Source organism: Camellia sinensis, chromosome 15 (genome assembly GCF_055761805.1).
Source record: "Camellia sinensis isolate YWXY chromosome 15, ASM5576180v1, whole genome shotgun sequence".
NCBI classification, from domain to species: Eukaryota; Viridiplantae; Streptophyta; class Magnoliopsida; order Ericales; family Theaceae; genus Camellia; species Camellia sinensis.
In genome coordinates this window covers 35,988,663-36,005,741 of record NC_138975.1, presented here as the reverse complement: position 1 = coordinate 36,005,741, position 17,079 = coordinate 35,988,663, and the positions used below count along the sequence as shown (strand labels likewise).

The following is a 17,079-nucleotide window of genomic DNA, read 5'->3' as shown; positions in this document are numbered from 1 at the left end:
TTATAAAAATCTAATTCAGAACGAATTAATTTGATTTAATTAAATATTATATATATATATATATATGAATATGAGCCTCTTGGACTCAACAAGAAGAAAGAGAAGGAAAGAAAAGAAAATTTTGAGAGGAAAATAGAGTGCTTGAGAAAGAGAGGAAGGAAGAGAGAGAGAAGAAGAATCAAAGAAAATTGAAGGGAAATCAAGCAAATCTTCTTCAAATTAACCATCTAAGGTAAGAATCTTCTTCTAATTTCTTGAAATACGGTTGATACACCCATGATCTCATGGAATTGAAGTTGAATGAGGATGTATTGTGTTGTATTTCACCCTAGAAAGCATATATAAGCACACATGGCAAGAATTGAAGGAAATTAACTCTCAAATTCACCATGCATAGCATCTTTTCTTGAATTTCGTGATCATACATTTATTTTCTTGCATGGTTTTCAAAATTGAAGGGGAAATTCATGAGTAATTAAGAATTCATGGAGAGAAATTGGAGTTGAGATTATATAATCATTAAAAAAAATTGAGAAATTAAATGATTTAATTCTCAAAACTCAACATGCATGGCTTGATCTTGTTTGTATACATGATATTATTGTTTTATACATAATTTATTGCATGAGTCTCATGAATTTCTAAAGTTGCCAAAGGATTTCTTCATGGGTTTTACAATTGAAGCTTCACAACACATGATTTATGTTTTGTAATTTCATTGAAGTTTTAATCTTTCTTCAAATTGGAAGATTTGGGAGGTGATTTCAAGTTTGATTCCTATTTGATGTTGAAGGCCCGAATTCTAGCATGTTTATATGAGTTTTTGGGAGTGAAATGCATGAAAATGAAGTTGAAATTGCAAACTTTGAGCTTCACACATGAAACAGAATTTCGAAAAACAGGGCACAAAATCTGCTGTGATCCACATGTGCAGATCGAGCATCCCACACGTGCGGTTTTGGTCAGGCTCGGGTTTTGTTTTCGCATCATTTTTCTACCTTCCGAGCCATCGTTTGCATAGGTTTAAAGTGTTTTTCTTGTGCATTTGCATCTCACGAGTGCATTGGAATGAATGAATGAAAAGTTAGAACCGAATGAGTGAAGACGAATGGAAATTGAATAAGTAAATAACAGAATCAAATAAAATTGGCTAAAGATATGAATGTAATTGAATTGTTGTGCTTGAATTTATTTATTTAGGTTGGACGCCGCATCTTTAGTGCATCTTTAGCACGTGTTTCAAGGAGCCCACTGTGAATAACACTGTTGTAAAGCTATGTTCCATTATAATTATTTTCTGATTGATACAAATGTATTATTTTACTGAATTGATAATGTTTATTGATGAATGATTGTCCTATTTTCTGAACTATACTCGTGGCATCCATAGTGTATTGTTGTTGCTATTGTTATTGTTATTGTTATTATTACAGAGATCTCTGTCAGTTCCAATCCTTGGAACTATTGTTATTGCATTGATGGCCATCAAATGATTGTTCTGTCTTTAAGACTTATCGATTGTTCTGCTATTGGATGTACCACATATGACTATTTTGAATCGAAATGATTGATATGATATGAAACATTGATTGAGAAATTGATCTATTGATGAATTGAATGTTTTAATTATTGTAAGGACATCATTTATAACCCCTTTACACAGTTGTTATTCATTGGGCTCTAGTTCATTGTTTATTATACATGTGTAGGTGATTGGGCACCGGATCAGAGTTAGCGGCGTCAACCCAAACCTTGTTTTGTCAAGCTAGCTACCTTCTCTCACCGTGAGGTTCCAAACCATCATGAGTAAAGGCTTTAGGGTGATTCAGAGTTCGCCCATCTATATTGTGATCTAATGTTATGGAAATGTCATGGAGCTTTTGTTAAGATTTTTGTTTGTGTTGTTTTGATAATGGGATTTAATTCCCTAACTTGTGTCTTATTCTAGATATAAGTGTTTTATGGACTTAAGTGGTTGTGTATATAAGTATATGAAAGTTTGTGTTGTTCATTTAAGTCCTCACAACTCATTGGATGTTATTTTCTGTTATTGTTTGGCTTCCGCCAGCCCCATTATTGTGTTATTGTCATTATTGTTAAGCAGGCTTTTGGTAATCACAGATTATTAGCTGGTTACAGCTCTAAACCTATAGGGGCGAGTTTGGGTCGTGACAATATGATATTTAAAAAATGTTAGATATTTATTATTGTCTAGTGTATATATATTTATTATTGTGTATATATATAGAAAAGACGAGAGAGAGAGAGAGAGAGAGAGAGAGAGAGAGATGAGATCGGCAATCGACTTCGCTCGATGAATGGAGATCGACAAAAAAAAAATGAAGTTTGAGGAGGCAAGGGATGACAGACGACAGATAGGGGCAAGAGAATCACAGGTTCACTTTTCTCTTCTCTTTTTTTTTTTTTTTTTTTTTCCTTCTAATTCTAGATTAGGTCTCTTCTTCTCTTTGATTAGGGTTTTCTGATTAGGGCTTCAACTAGGTCTCTACTTCTCTTTGATTAGGGCTTTGATTAGAGCTCTTCAGACGAAAAACAACGATTCAATTAGGGCTTTCTGATCCCGATGTGTCCCTTGCCGTGTCCCATACCAAAAAAACAAAAAAACAAAAAAATGGGACACGTTAACGTGTCTGGCATATGTCCCTATGTCCAACACCGCTATGACACCTATTTTGACGTGTCCGTGCTTCATAGCAAGAATTTTTATTACAGAATATAATTTCCTTGGTTACCAAAGAATATCCTAACTAGTTACTTTCTTATATTATTTGGTCTCCAAGTATAGTTGGTGTCCAAGACTAGTACTATCCTAGTTAATTAGTTTCTTATATTACTTATTCTCCATGTATGCTTGGTGACCAAGACTTTATCTGGTATAAATAGTCATGTAAGCCTAGAGGCAAGGACATTCTCTATCATTATATTTTTCAAGTTACTCTATTTTTCTTGTAGATTCAAGGGTTTCTTTCTTGTGGATTCAAGATCTTCATCTACTAGAATGATATCTAGTTTTGTGTGCATTCCGCTATGTCACTTTCTGACAACCAAAGAAGATAATACCTGCGTAATTCTATTCCTACACCATATTTTATCTCACTATACACTATTTGTGCCATTCGGATATCAACTTTCAATCAAAAATAAAATTTTCAAATATCAACTTCTAAACGAAACTATTTGTTCAAACAAAAATCATGTTCAATAATTGATATTCGAACATTTGTATGTTTTTCAGAAGTAGATATTCGAATATTTATAGTTTGTTTGGAAGTTGATATTTGAACGGCACAAATGGTGTGTACTAAGACAAAATGTGGTGCGTAAATAGAATCACCCATAATACCTAGAAGAAGACTACACCAGAAGGACGGATCTTCATTTTTGTAGCCCTAATTGCAAGTTGCGAACTCAAGGTTTTTAGATTTCGGCAATAGCAAGACCAAACCAGGTCTTCTCCTCCTGTCTCAGTCAATCTCTCTCTTGATTATGGTCTTTCTCTTTATTTTATCTCCTTTTCTATTACTTTATGCTTTGATTTAAGGTTTTGTTGAGATTTTTTGCAAAAACTAGTGTGTTCTTTGAAAAGTTAGTTAGTTTTCCAGCAAAACCATAAAGTTTTGGACATTTGAATTTCACCCACAATCCCAGTTTAGACTGAAACGTGTTTCTACCTTGAGAGAATCGCGTTTCTTGCACGCTTCTTTCCTTACGTTTCTTAGGAAGAAACGAGACTCGTATGAGCGATTATTGGAACCAAGTGTGGGATATGTGTCCGACAATCGTAGCCTATTTAGACACTTGAATAATTTAATTTGTGATGATATATGAAGAAGAATAAACTCACATTTGCTAGGAAAACAATATTTTTAGCCTCACATAAATTAGATATAGAAATTTCATATTTTTCTTGAATCCTATTTAATTTTAAGAATATTTCTACATAATTTACAACATCTCATCTCATCTAAGAAAATTATACAATATGCAATATATATATATATATATGTATTTTGTGTATATTACTTATCCATACCTATATCCAAATTTGGATATGTATCCCAATATCCTAAATTTTAATTTATGAAGGTCTGACGTTTGGATACACACCTTCACATGATACTCATACTCGAGTCCATGTAACATAGCTCAAAACAACCACATAGCAAGATATAAACACAATAGCACTGTCTTCGAATGTTTATATTAAAATGCAACATTTCATTTTGCAAAATATTAATTTTCATTACAATAAAATTTTAAAATTTCATTTAACAACATATAGTATAAAAAATACCTTTACAAATTCAAGATCCAAATACAATATAAAAATTTTTAGCAACTAAATTCTTTTACAAGTCTACCACCAAAACCATATGTCACAAAATTGGGAAAGGAGGACAAAAATGTCAGTGCCAAAAAGGCCAACAGCCATGTTTTTCTTCTCCCCTTTCCATATATTATTAATAAACTACTTGCATATTTTGTTATTTATCATACACAATGCTATTTCATTAAAAGTGGTCTGGATTGGTTCAATTTAGGAGTAAACAATTAATTATGGTTCTATGAAATTTGAAACCAAACTAAATCATGAAAATTTTAGAACCAAATCAGTAAACCCTAATTCGATTTGATTTGGAATCACGATTTTTAGAATTCTGTTTAGGTAATTGTTTAGATATAACAACAAACTTTGAAGAATAAAAAGTTGCAACTTATGCATATATATTTGACACTGATATTTGGATGCTTAATAAATTATATATATAGAGATGCTTAATAAATTATATATATGTATAAATGGTCTAATTATGAAATTATGGACTGAACCATAAAATACGTTTTATTTATTTTAATAATCAAGACTGAACTGTGTATTAAGAAAATCAAACCAAACTATACGGTCTAGATTAGTTTGGTTTGCGACTTTTTCAATTTTTTTCTCAGCCCTATCTATCTATCTATCTATCTATCTATGTATTATATAAGAAAAATGGGCTTTCTAACTCACAAGTCTTGTGGAAGCTCCAATATTCTAATCTTAATTTCCTATTTTTTGATTTAAAAAAAAACCTCAGCATTTATTGAGTTCTCCCAACCCACAAGTCTTTTTGACTTCTTCCATACTTACTACCACACCCTTTTCAACTTTTCTCATACACTATGGTTAGTGATGAGATTGCTAAATTATTTTTATAAAAAAATCTTGAAAAAATACTTTGAATATTAAAAAAATATCTAAAACAAATATAATTTATTTTTTAAAAAATAACAGGTTGCAATTGCAGGAAAAAAAAAAGAGAGAGAGAGAGAAAAAAATTACATTGTGCATTTCATTCATAATGCCAAAAAAATGTGCTAAGTGTTTGTGTAAAGACTTGACACGTATCCACTCTCAAATTATCAAGTGAATATAGATGAAACCAAAAAACCCAGCTTTAATGAGTAATAAGTATTAGAAGTCCGACCATTGAAGCCTAATAACTATTAATCAATAGAATTCAATAATTGAAAGGTCTCAAACCACATCTCTTTATCTTCTCAAATATTCTTTTTTTTTTTTTGGTTCATGCATTCATTCTATAATTGATAGAGAATTGGATGTGAGGAAGAGTGAGAGACATTAAAATTATATATTGAGTTTTGTAATTTTTGTAATGAAAAATAAAGGTTTTCCCTTCTATGACGATTTATCTGGTTATACCTCCAAATAAAACGTCAGGTGTACTTTTACATCGTTATTGAGCGTTGCTTCCATTTTTTTAAATACTTTGTCTCACAATTATTTATGTTTTGTGTTATGAAATTTATTGCATCTGTGTTTGCTAAAGCTATTAAATGGACCTAATGCAAGAAGTGCAGACTATTTCAATGTCATTCTCGAGATTATAAGTACAAAAAATATACACGAAAAGTATATGAATAGACAAGATTTTACAAAATTTGTTTGTGAGTCTCACTTCTTGAAAATCATATAATTTGTTTAGTTTTTGTATTATATTTTATGTTTAGTTTCTGTATTTTTTTTGTATATAGTTTTCTTTGTTTTCTTTAAAAGTTTATTTTTAAAAATAAATAAATAAATCATTTTCTATTTCAAACAATTTCATTTTTGTCTTTATTTTTTTATTTTTTCTTAAAGTAGTTTTAGTTTTGGACAATTACTTACTTTTTTTTTTTCTTCTATATATTGTAATTTTGGTCATTTTAAGTATATGGTATTTTCACTAATACATTGGGGGATGCACTATAAAAGAAATATGATGCGGAAATCAAGTAAGAAGAAAAATAAATCAATAAATAATACGATGAATGTGGAGCAAAGATCAAAACTTCCAAAGCAAGCAAGCAAGCAAGCAAACAAATAAGTATAATAGAATATTTAACAATAGACATTTGAAAATTTATAACAAATTTTTATAACTTTCCTTTTTACTAAGAAAATTCTATTTGGTACTAGCTAAATAAAATGCTTTTAAAATAGTTTTTTTTTTTTAATTGAAATTAAAACTATAGTAAATTTATATAAGCATAATTGGCAACCATATTTTTTTACTTAATGTATAATATTATTTTGACTAACTTTTTCAAGTTTATTTTTTTAAGTATTTACATAGAAGTAGAAAAATGTCGTTACGAATAAATTTTTTCTTAATTTAGTTATAAATTTTGCCCGTACATTATTTTTTAATTTTGAATAAAAGCAAACATAAAATAATTGATAAAGATATGCTGCATTTGTTATATTCCTTTTTTCTATGAGAAAAAAAGGACATTTAAAAATCACAATTGACATATATACAAATAATTATAAACATAATCGGTACATAACATGGATGGAACACTTGTGTGTAGATTCCACACTCATATAAGAGGTTTGGTAGAATATTTAGGTCCATAACATTTTCCCACTAATTTGACAATAAAAACATAGATAGATATAGTTATTGTGCCACGTACCTTGCATTGGGAGACAGCCAAGATAATGATTGTTGCCTATATCCAACGTTTCCAAGTTTCTCAATGCTACTAATTCTGCAATAAGAATATATATATATATATATATATGAGTAAGTATACTATGGGTGATTATTCAATATTACCAGAGTATGAACACGTGGTATTCCATAAGATTTTAATTTGTGGAGAGACGTAAGGGCCCACAATTTATATTGGAGATAGAGGAACAACATGGGGCTAAGTAATTGGTGATTAGCTTGGAGTATAGTCACGTAGTGTTCCGAAGTATTGAATAATTTCCCGTAAACTATATGTATAATTAAAGAATCTCTATATATATATAGAAATAGAGACAGAATAGAATTGTAGGAGCCCTAGGAAAAGGCATGGAGGGAAAACGTGCCATGTGCAGGGAAGTATCCGCCCAAGGAATTGTAACTAACAATCAAAGTCTTAATTGAAGCGAGAGCAGCCAAATATCGAAATATATTACTGTCATTGAAGAGATTAGAACCAAGATCCAACTTCTCCAGCTTCCTCAAACTTGACAACCCTTCAAATCCTGCAAAAACTACTTCCATTCCATCATAATAAAACATGAATTTTTATATGGGTTGGTGAGCTTATTTTTGAGCTAACTTTGGCAATATGGATTGTCAATTTTTTAAGATTGGTTAAATATAATATTTAAGTGAAAATTTAAATGATGATATAAAATTATAATTGTTTTAATAAAAAAAATAGATGACAATTATAATGTTAAAAGTAGTCATTTATTTTTTATAATACAAATATAATTTATCAGTAGGTTTTTTTTTTTTAATATCAAATCACATTTGTATATTCAAATTACATTTATCATTTATTTTATATACAAATGTGATTTAATGGAAGGACTATCGATATCCAGTTAATTTGATTTTTTACAGATATGTTTTACCTGATAAACTTTAAAAAGTTTATAATTTAGATCATTAAAATAGACTCGGATTATTTTGGGTAGTGACTTATAAGCGGGCTTTTTGGCTTATTATAAAAAAAAAAAAATTGTGCAAAAAATAAAAAAGTGATGTGACCCAAATAAGTCAGGATAAATTACCAATAGGTTCTACTTTTGGGACTTATTACCCATTAAGTCGTATTTATATCAGCCTCTCTTATTTTTATGAATAAATTTATAAAGATAAATTTATCAATCAGGACCTGTAGATAAATAAATCTAATAATATTCATAAGTTAATTGAGGTGGCATCTCTTCAATGGTGAACTTAAAATATGAGGCTTTTGCCTGATTCAATTTAGAGATTTTTACCCATAAATCCTATTTGATGTACTTGTATTTCATTAGATTTTGTAATTTTTTTCTTAATCAATAAAGTCTCGTCATATAAATTTTATTTTTTTTGGTCAATCAATAGGAAAGTAATTACAAATATACGAAATATTTACATCATCAAGTAGACTACTATCCCATCATAGTGAGAAAATCAACTAATAAACTAAGCCCAAACCCAAGCCTAAGCCCAACAACTACTAATCACAAACAATCCCTATAATAGGGAAGAAGTAAATATCATCACAAAGGGTATCAAACTCCTCTCCATAAGAGTTGAATCCAAAATTTCACACCACAAAGGTGCTACACAACCACAAGACCAAACGCCCTAGTTATCATATAAGTTGTTTACATGATTAAAGGGTGCCTCTATTTACCCCCAAAAGATTGGTCCCTACACTAAAATTTATTCTATTAGTTTGGACATTCCAAATAATACCCATTATATCCCTAAAATCATATAAAATATATTTAGTACACCCCCATGAAGTTAGAAGTTAAAATTTTAAAGATACGAAAACACATAGTCGAATATATATATATATATTTGAATATTCAATACTTAACAAAATTTAATTTATTTGGAATCAAATTTCCAAACATATGTAATTTGTTTGGAATATGAAGAAGTTAAAAAAATAAATGTTCGAAAATATAAAGTCAAACATAAATAATTTGTTCGGATAATAAATAGTGAACAATGTCAAATAATTTAAAAACACAGTGCTGAATGTATGAAATTTCTTTAAAAATAGGTTTCTGAATAAATTATAATTTGTTTGGTACTGAATTTCCAAACAAATTACGTAAATCCATTGACCAAAAATGATGAAGATTAACAGAAAATATACGCTTTATACAAAATAGCTTGGAAACGTTTTTTTCATTGTCTATTGTTAACTTTAATATGAAATAGAATGCAAAAATGATAGATTCAAGAAAAATATGATTGAGTATGAAGATGCAAAATGAATAAAGTGAGAAAAGAAGAGAGAAGAACAAAGGAAATAATGAGATTGATTATGAGATGGAGTGTCCAAAACACTATAATTTGTATTTTTTTTAATATCAAATACCTTTTAGTCATTTTTAATAGTGACGTAATAGTAATAAAAATATTTTATAAAGTAAAAGTGTACAACCAATCTTTTGGTTGCAAATAAAGCCATCCAAAATTAAGTCTTTTTTCAAAATTTTAGATATTTTTACCATATTTATGTAGAAGAATTAAAATAGTCAATATACTAGGGGTTAGCTCCTCTCCAATTTGGAAATGAATTGGACAATACTGTTAAGCTGTTGTAGACTCGACTCCGGACCTATCTCGACAATCTAAACCGTTCAATATGTAGAGCTTGTTGAGTACATCATTCTTGTTAAAAATCAACTTGATCAGATATCGATAGCCACTTGATCAACATACATTTATCTCTGCAATTTATTTTTAAAATCATAATTGTCATTGAATCAAATGCAATCTGATCAAATAGCTATCAACATCCGATCAATGTGATTTTTTGCAGGGATGATATACTCAACGGAATCTACATATCGAATGGTTTGAATTATTGAGATGTGCTCGGAATCGGGCCCACCACGGCCTAATAGCACCGTCTGGTCTAATTAAAGACTGGGGAGAAGCGGTGGCCATATATTTATCAAAGCTGCTACAGGGCCTGAAATTGTCAAGCTCGAATTTGCCCCGAATCCAAAATGACGTCGTTTTGGATTTTTTTTTTCCTTTTTTCTTTCTCTCTGTTTTGACAATTGAAGATGAAAAGAGAAGATGAAGCAGAAGCAAAGAAGAAGAAGAAGAAGAAGACGAAGAAGAAGAAGAAAAGAGAAGAGGAAGAAGAACAACACATCATCATCATCAACCAAAAAAAAAAAAAAGATTCAGATCTGAATCTCTAATCACCGCCATCACCGTCGATCTTCCTCCTTCGCCATCACCATCACCATCACCGTCTTCTTCTCTTCCTGTTCTTTCTCCCCATCTTTTCTCCTTCTTCTCTCTTCCTCTTCTCTTCTCTTCTCTTCTCTCCTTTCTCTCTCTCACCTCTGTCTGTCTGTGTTCAAACAAGAAAAGGAAGAAAAAGGAAAAAAAAGCAAGAAAAGGAAAAAAAAGAAAAAAAAGAAAAAAAAAGAAACCCAAAACGACGTCGTTTTGACTTTTGAGCCAATTCGAGCCAAACGATTTCGGGCCCTCAAACATTTTTCTATATTTATATGGTAACTATTATTTTTTATACTTCAAATTTTAAAATCCTATAACTTTCAATGTACACATTTGTTTTCGATAAAATTTATATTTTTTAAAATTAATCGATGAGATCTATTAAACGAAATCTTAATTGAATATAAAATTATGAAAAATAAAAAATAGATATAAAACTTTACACTTCTTTAAATTTGAAAATGTAACTTTTAAATTTTCAAATTTTTTAGACGTATTTTTAAAATTTCACATAGTTTTTGAATTGAAAATTTTTAAAATTTAAATTTCTAATAGTAGAAAATTTCACATATTTGAAATGTAAACAACATAGAAATAAATTTCAAAGTAAATTTTTATAGTAAGACAAGTTTTTTTTTTCCCCCTTTTTTTTTAAAGATTTTTTTAAAGTGATTTTCATATTTTTGAACTGTAGAAAGTATGCTTTCATAATTTTTTTATTGAATATTTTTGTAATTTTATAGTATAAAGTATTTGAATGCTCACACTTGTTACAAATAAAAATAATGTGATTTTTTTAAAAAAAGTGCAAATATTCACATTTTCAATGAATAAGAAAAATGTGAATGCTTGAAAAATATGAATATATTTTTTTTAAATGTGAATAATTACATCAACTTTTACACTTTCTAAAAAGCATAATATTTTGTTTAATGAAAGTATGAATATTCACATTACTAATTATTACATCATTTAAAAATTCGAACTAAATAAAAAATAGATTATAGTGTAAAAGATAAATTAGATTAGATACCCTAATGAAATATTATAAGGAAAAAAATCAATAAATCCTATTTTACTTTTAAGATTACTATTAAGTGTTTCAATATGGACAACTAAGTCATGTTTGTAATAAATAATTCCCAAAAGATCCATTGCTTTATAATGGTATATTTTATCCCAATTTTACTTTTATTTAATATGAATAACAATTTTATAAATAATTTTAACTTAATAAAATTTAAATTTTTAATTGTAAAAATTATTAATATTATATTAGAAAAATCACAAATAACAATTTAATTGAATCAAGTATAGTATAACATATTATTCCAAATTATGAATTCTTTTAGCGAAAAAAATCTAAACGGCTAAATTCTATTAAAATTACAAAGAGCTAAGAAAAATAATACCATGAAAAATTTATATATTTCTCAATCATGAGATAGTTGATGGATCTTATATTTATACTTTTGTTTATGAAAATTCATTTAATTTGAACAATTAAAAATAAATTAAAATTATTTATGAAATTTTTGGTTCATATTTCACTGTGAAAGATAAAATTAAAATAAAATATACTATTATGAACAATTGAATTTTTTTGTAACAATTATAATAAAATAAAATAAAATAATTATTTGTTAATATCAAAATTTGATATAACTCAATAGTAATTCTCAAAACAATTTATTGATTATTTTTTCATTGTGGTTTATGATTTATTTTAGGAAAATTTATTATAAATTTTGTTTCAAATACTTGTATCCCAATTAGTCCATAACATATATTCTTGAATTAAACCCTTAACAACTTGGTGTGCAATACTTTGGACTATTTTGTACTTTTTATACATTAAACTTTAAAAATTCATAATTTTTGTTGTACATATGTATATTTTTTATGAAATTTATATTTTTGAAACCTAGTTTTTGAGATCTATCAGATAAGATCTCACTTGAATATGTAACTTTATAAAATAAAAACAAATAAATAAATTTGACAGTGTGAATGTTCACATCATGAAATATTCATACTATCAATATAAACATTTATGCGCACTTTACCCTATTATTATTAGGGATATTTTGATAACTATGTCACCCATTGGACTTATTAAAATATAAGAAAATAATTTGAATTAAGTGGAACATAAGTAGGTAAAGAGAGATTTATAATTAAATACTCCATTCTTTTTAAATACAATATCATATTTTCTACAATTAAAAAATATTACTTTACTTAAATTAAAAATATTTATAAATTGTTGTTCATATTAAATGAGTGGTAAAATTGAGATAACATACATCATTATGGAGTAATGAACTTTTTGAAAATATTTTATGAAAAATAGGACTTATAGTAATCTTATGAGTAAAATATGACCTATTGGTTATTTTTCCATATTATAATTAAGTTACATATTGAATTGAGGTTCCCTTTCCAAATTTGAAGATAGGGTTTTTTGGTCATTTCAAAAGTTAGGAAGAATTACTTGACGGTGGAGCATAGAAAAAGAGTGCTGCTATTAGCACTTGCCAAAATTCTTTAGACCCCCCATTTTATAATTTTTTTTTTTTTTTACAATTACACCCTAAAGTAAAATTACATTAAAAGATATTATTAAATGGAACACCCACCTATCAATAAGAACTAATACTCTATAATATTGGACACCCACCCCCACCCCCACCTCCAATTCCAACTATACGTATTCCATGTTTGTAAACCCTAAACCTATTACTTTTCATAACCAACTAACATAAACCCTAAATCTATGATTTTACATAATCATCTTAAATCTTGAATGTGTCGTCTTCATTACCATCATCAACGCTATTGAACTTGAAAGTTTTGCTTCAAGTATAACATATACTCCATAACCTTATAAGTTTATCTGTCTTGCATTAATATTCTCGGTCGTTTTCGGTCGTTCTTGTTTCGTTCGAGCTGTTCGGCACTAGTTTGCTGACTGTTAGAATTATGTTCGGTAATATAGTACTGAACATTATCCTTTCGTTCAATACATAGGTTCCGAACATTGATGCAGATAGTCAGTTATGTAATTTTCGTTGTTAAACTAACTTAGAATGGAAAATAGTGAATTTGAATGGATTTAAGTTATGTATTTTAAATGAATTTAATTCATGTTATTTTAAGTTGTGAATTGGAATGGATTCAAGTTACACAGTGACGAACAAATTTTGTTCGGACATACAGTGTTGACAGGATCATTATTGTTCGAAAAAACAGTTCTGAACAAAATACATTTTTTCGGCTACACAGTGGTGAACAAATTGTTTTGGGCTACATTCAGAATTCTGATGGCGATTCAGACGATGATTCTGATGGCGATTCAGACAATGATTCTGTTTGTCCTCATCTTGCAAACGGTTATACAAATCCCGTAGAAATTGGAGTATCTTCGATCGATCTCAGCGATGACGAAGATACAAAAAGCAACGAAGAAGATGATGATGAGAGAATGAGAGAGGTTACTGATTCAGTGATACGGAGAGCGTTCAGAGAAGATGAGAGTCACCGGAATGCTCTATTGACGGTCGAGATGGCGACGAGAGTGATGGAGGGTTGGGGTCCAAGAATTCTATGCTGGACCAAAGCTCCAAACTCTGAAGATTGAGTGAGTCAGGGAAGGAGAGGGATGAAAAATTAGGTGGGTGTGCATTTCATTGTGAAGATGTTATGAATATGGGTAGATTTGGTAATAAGTCGGGTGTCCAAAAAAATATTATTAAAATTTAGGGTTTAAGGTTGGAGTCCAAAGAAATGAGGGGTCCAAAGAATTTTGGTAGGTGCTAATAGCAGCACTCTAGAAAAAAATTAAAAGAAACATATGGAGTGCAAGTGAATTTGTGGTGGGATGCAAGTTGCACCCCTCCATGTTTGTGTATTTTCTTTTTCTTTGTCTAACTATTGAGTAATTCTCCTTAAGAAAATATGGAATTGAATTGTAAATTATGAATAGAATTAAATGGAATACAATAAATATGGAATTTATCAATAAAAATTCCTTTAATTTCTTTGTGATATATATACATATAAATTGAAAGGGTCAAGTTACTAATGTCACTAAAACTTAAATTATTAAAAAAGAAAATATCCAAAATGTATATCAAGTTACGAATATAAACTGAAAGTGATAGATCATCAATTGTTCCTAAAGGTTTCAATTGTCCCTAAAAGTTGTTAAAAAAGGAAGAAGAAGAATATGCTAAAAACAATATTAAGAGTTGTTAGTAATAAAAAAATGTGTAAATGCATTTTAGAATATGTGAAAAATGTATTGGAATTACAAATTTTTTGGCCAGTTATGGTGTTTATTGACAACCCTAAGGACGGTTATTAGCAAAGCCCCTTAAAAAGTCCGGCACAATAAATAAATGAATATATATATATCTTTACTACTATATATTTTATATCAAAATCACAATTTATGTTTTTTACAGATTTACCAATACACCCACTAATAAATCAATAACATATATATATCAAGCTAACATAAACTAACTTAAAATTCTCCTGCTTTAATAATAGGCTCCATTTGGGGACTTGAATTTGTAGTCAAAAATTAAAATTCATTATAAATTATCACATCATTCTATTTATTTTTTTATATGCATTTTTTTAAAAAAATTAAAAACTTAATTTAAATAGTCAATTTTCAAACGGGATGGAGTTGGGATATTATTGTGCCCAAACACAAGGAGCCTAATTGTTCTTCTTGGGTGGGCCTATTTATAGAACGTCAAGATGATTTAAATTATTTATCTTATAGAATAGGTAGAAGATTATTTATATATATAAAAAATTAAATTAGTTGGACTTGGATAACTACATAATCATATTACATTTTTTTTTTAAAAAAAAAAATTAACCATAAATTTGAACAGTCATACGGTGTCCCAGATTTGTTTAAAAGATTTATTTTTTATTTTTTATTAATGAATCAAAAAGATCTATTTGAATTATTTAACTGTTTATATTGTGCGATTCATTGAATAGATCATTTTTTAAAATAAAAAAAATAGGAAGCTTACGTATAGGTACTAATAGGTGAACTTATTGTCCAATAGGTCCTATGATAATTAATGGTATTTTTCAACAAACACTATTAAAAAAATTCACTAATTGTTAATTTTCAGTAATAGTTTGAAATTTTTGTCATAAGAAATGTCACTAATTATATGTTTTAGCGACAGTTTAAAAAAATTGTCACAAAAAAAATATCACTAATTTTCAACTTTCAATGACAATTTAAAAAATTTATCCCAAAAACGTCACTAATGCTAAGTTTTAGCGACAATTTATGAAACCGTGACAAAAAAAAGTCACTAATTGTCAATTTTTAGCAACATATGTAAAAAATCATCACAAAAAATTATTTTTAGCGACGATTTTACTATGACTTATTTTCAATAGGATTCGATGGGAATTAAGTTAAACTATTACGACTTATTAGTAGTTTACCTTAAAAAAATCAAATTAATTGGACATCTATAACCTCATAATAAAATCACATTTATATTTAAATAAAATAAACAATTAGCATGATTTTCATAATCTTTTAGAAAATAATTAAGGCTTAATCATATGTTTTTGCATGTCTAATTAATTTTATTTTTCATATATAAATAATATAAATCTTATAACATGAATCATAATAAGTCCGGATAAACTCGGGTGGGCCATGGATCGTATTAGCAGAGTTACGTACCTTGATTGTCAATCCAACCACTAAATAAATTATAAGACAAGTTGAGGTTTCGGAGCTCTTCGAAAGGAAGGAAGACAGAGACATTTATGAACCAAATTCTGTTTTGGTGGTATTCTTTGAAATCTTCTTCAGATCCGAAAAATCCACTAGATCTGTAAAAATATTCATCGCCTGATATATCTCTTATATTATGCAGAGAGAGCTCAGTCACGTGCCCCGTGGTGGGATCGCATGTGACTCTCTCCCAATCACAGCACTCATTCAGATGATGATCTGCTGGTTTCTCAACCCAGGTAGGGAGGATACGGTCTGCATCAGCACCGTTGGATTTGAGGAAGTCCTTGAATTCCAATAGACCCCTCCTCTCTCCTTCCAAGCAACCCCCACTGTGTCCACTGAAATGAATCAAAACTATTAGTACCCACATAATACCAAACGTGCCCAGAAAAACCAAACCCATTTATGCAAAAATTAAAAAAAGGAACTATATGAATGTAACCAACATATAGTTCTTTGTATATATATAACAATCTATGCTGTGTATATGCAAAGCTTGATCTAACATACTTGGATTGGGTTGTACAGGTGGCAAGCATCCCGTGGATCTATGGCTGATAATTATGGTTGGGTGTCCTCCTCAGGACATTGATTATCCTTGTTGGAAAAATGATTTGGAAACCATTAATAGTTGAATAAGAAATTAATTTTAAAATGTATCATTTGAGAATGGTTTTAAGACAATATTTATTTAATGTATAATTTGATTTTATTTAAATAAATTCGTTAATTTTTTGGGTCAAAATTGAATATGATTCGATTTAGAATTCGAATTCTTTTAAAAGAACGATCATGTCTTTTTAGTTATACCTTTTCATGAAAAAGAGATGACTCTTTTGAAAAGTCACCATAACCATTCGAAGAGCCACCAATTCATCTATATAAACAGGCGCCCTTGCATTCATTAAAAAAAAAAAAAAATCATTTCTTCTGCACTCTATCTTTACTATAAGAGAATTCTATACAGTAAGGTTTGCCAGACTTGTCGTGGTAGTGTTGTTTCTGCAATATTCG

The 17,079-nt window shown here is 28.8% G+C and overlaps 1 protein-coding gene across 2 annotated transcripts; it reads right to left on the bottom strand.

Annotated features, from left to right (window-relative positions):
• Positions 1 to 7,171: 7,171 nt before the first annotated feature.
• On the bottom strand, positions 7,172 to 16,436 carry LOC145813483 (receptor like protein 21-like). Of its 2 annotated transcripts, none has more exons than XM_082908940.1 (2): positions 16,009 to 16,436; positions 7,172 to 7,543 (listed from the first exon to the last, which is right to left on the bottom strand). In XM_082908940.1, the coding sequence occupies exons 1-2, from the start codon at positions 16,433 to 16,435 to the stop codon at positions 7,356 to 7,358; spliced, it is 615 nt and encodes a 204-aa protein (XP_082765066.1). In that variant the 5' UTR covers position 16,436; the 3' UTR covers positions 7,172 to 7,355. The 2 variants fall into 2 exon arrangements, 1 of the variants encoding a protein (XP_082765066.1); XR_014356582.1 differs by lacking the exon at positions 7,172 to 7,543 and adding an exon at positions 13,490 to 13,903.
• Between the last annotated feature and the right edge of the window lie 643 nt (positions 16,437 to 17,079).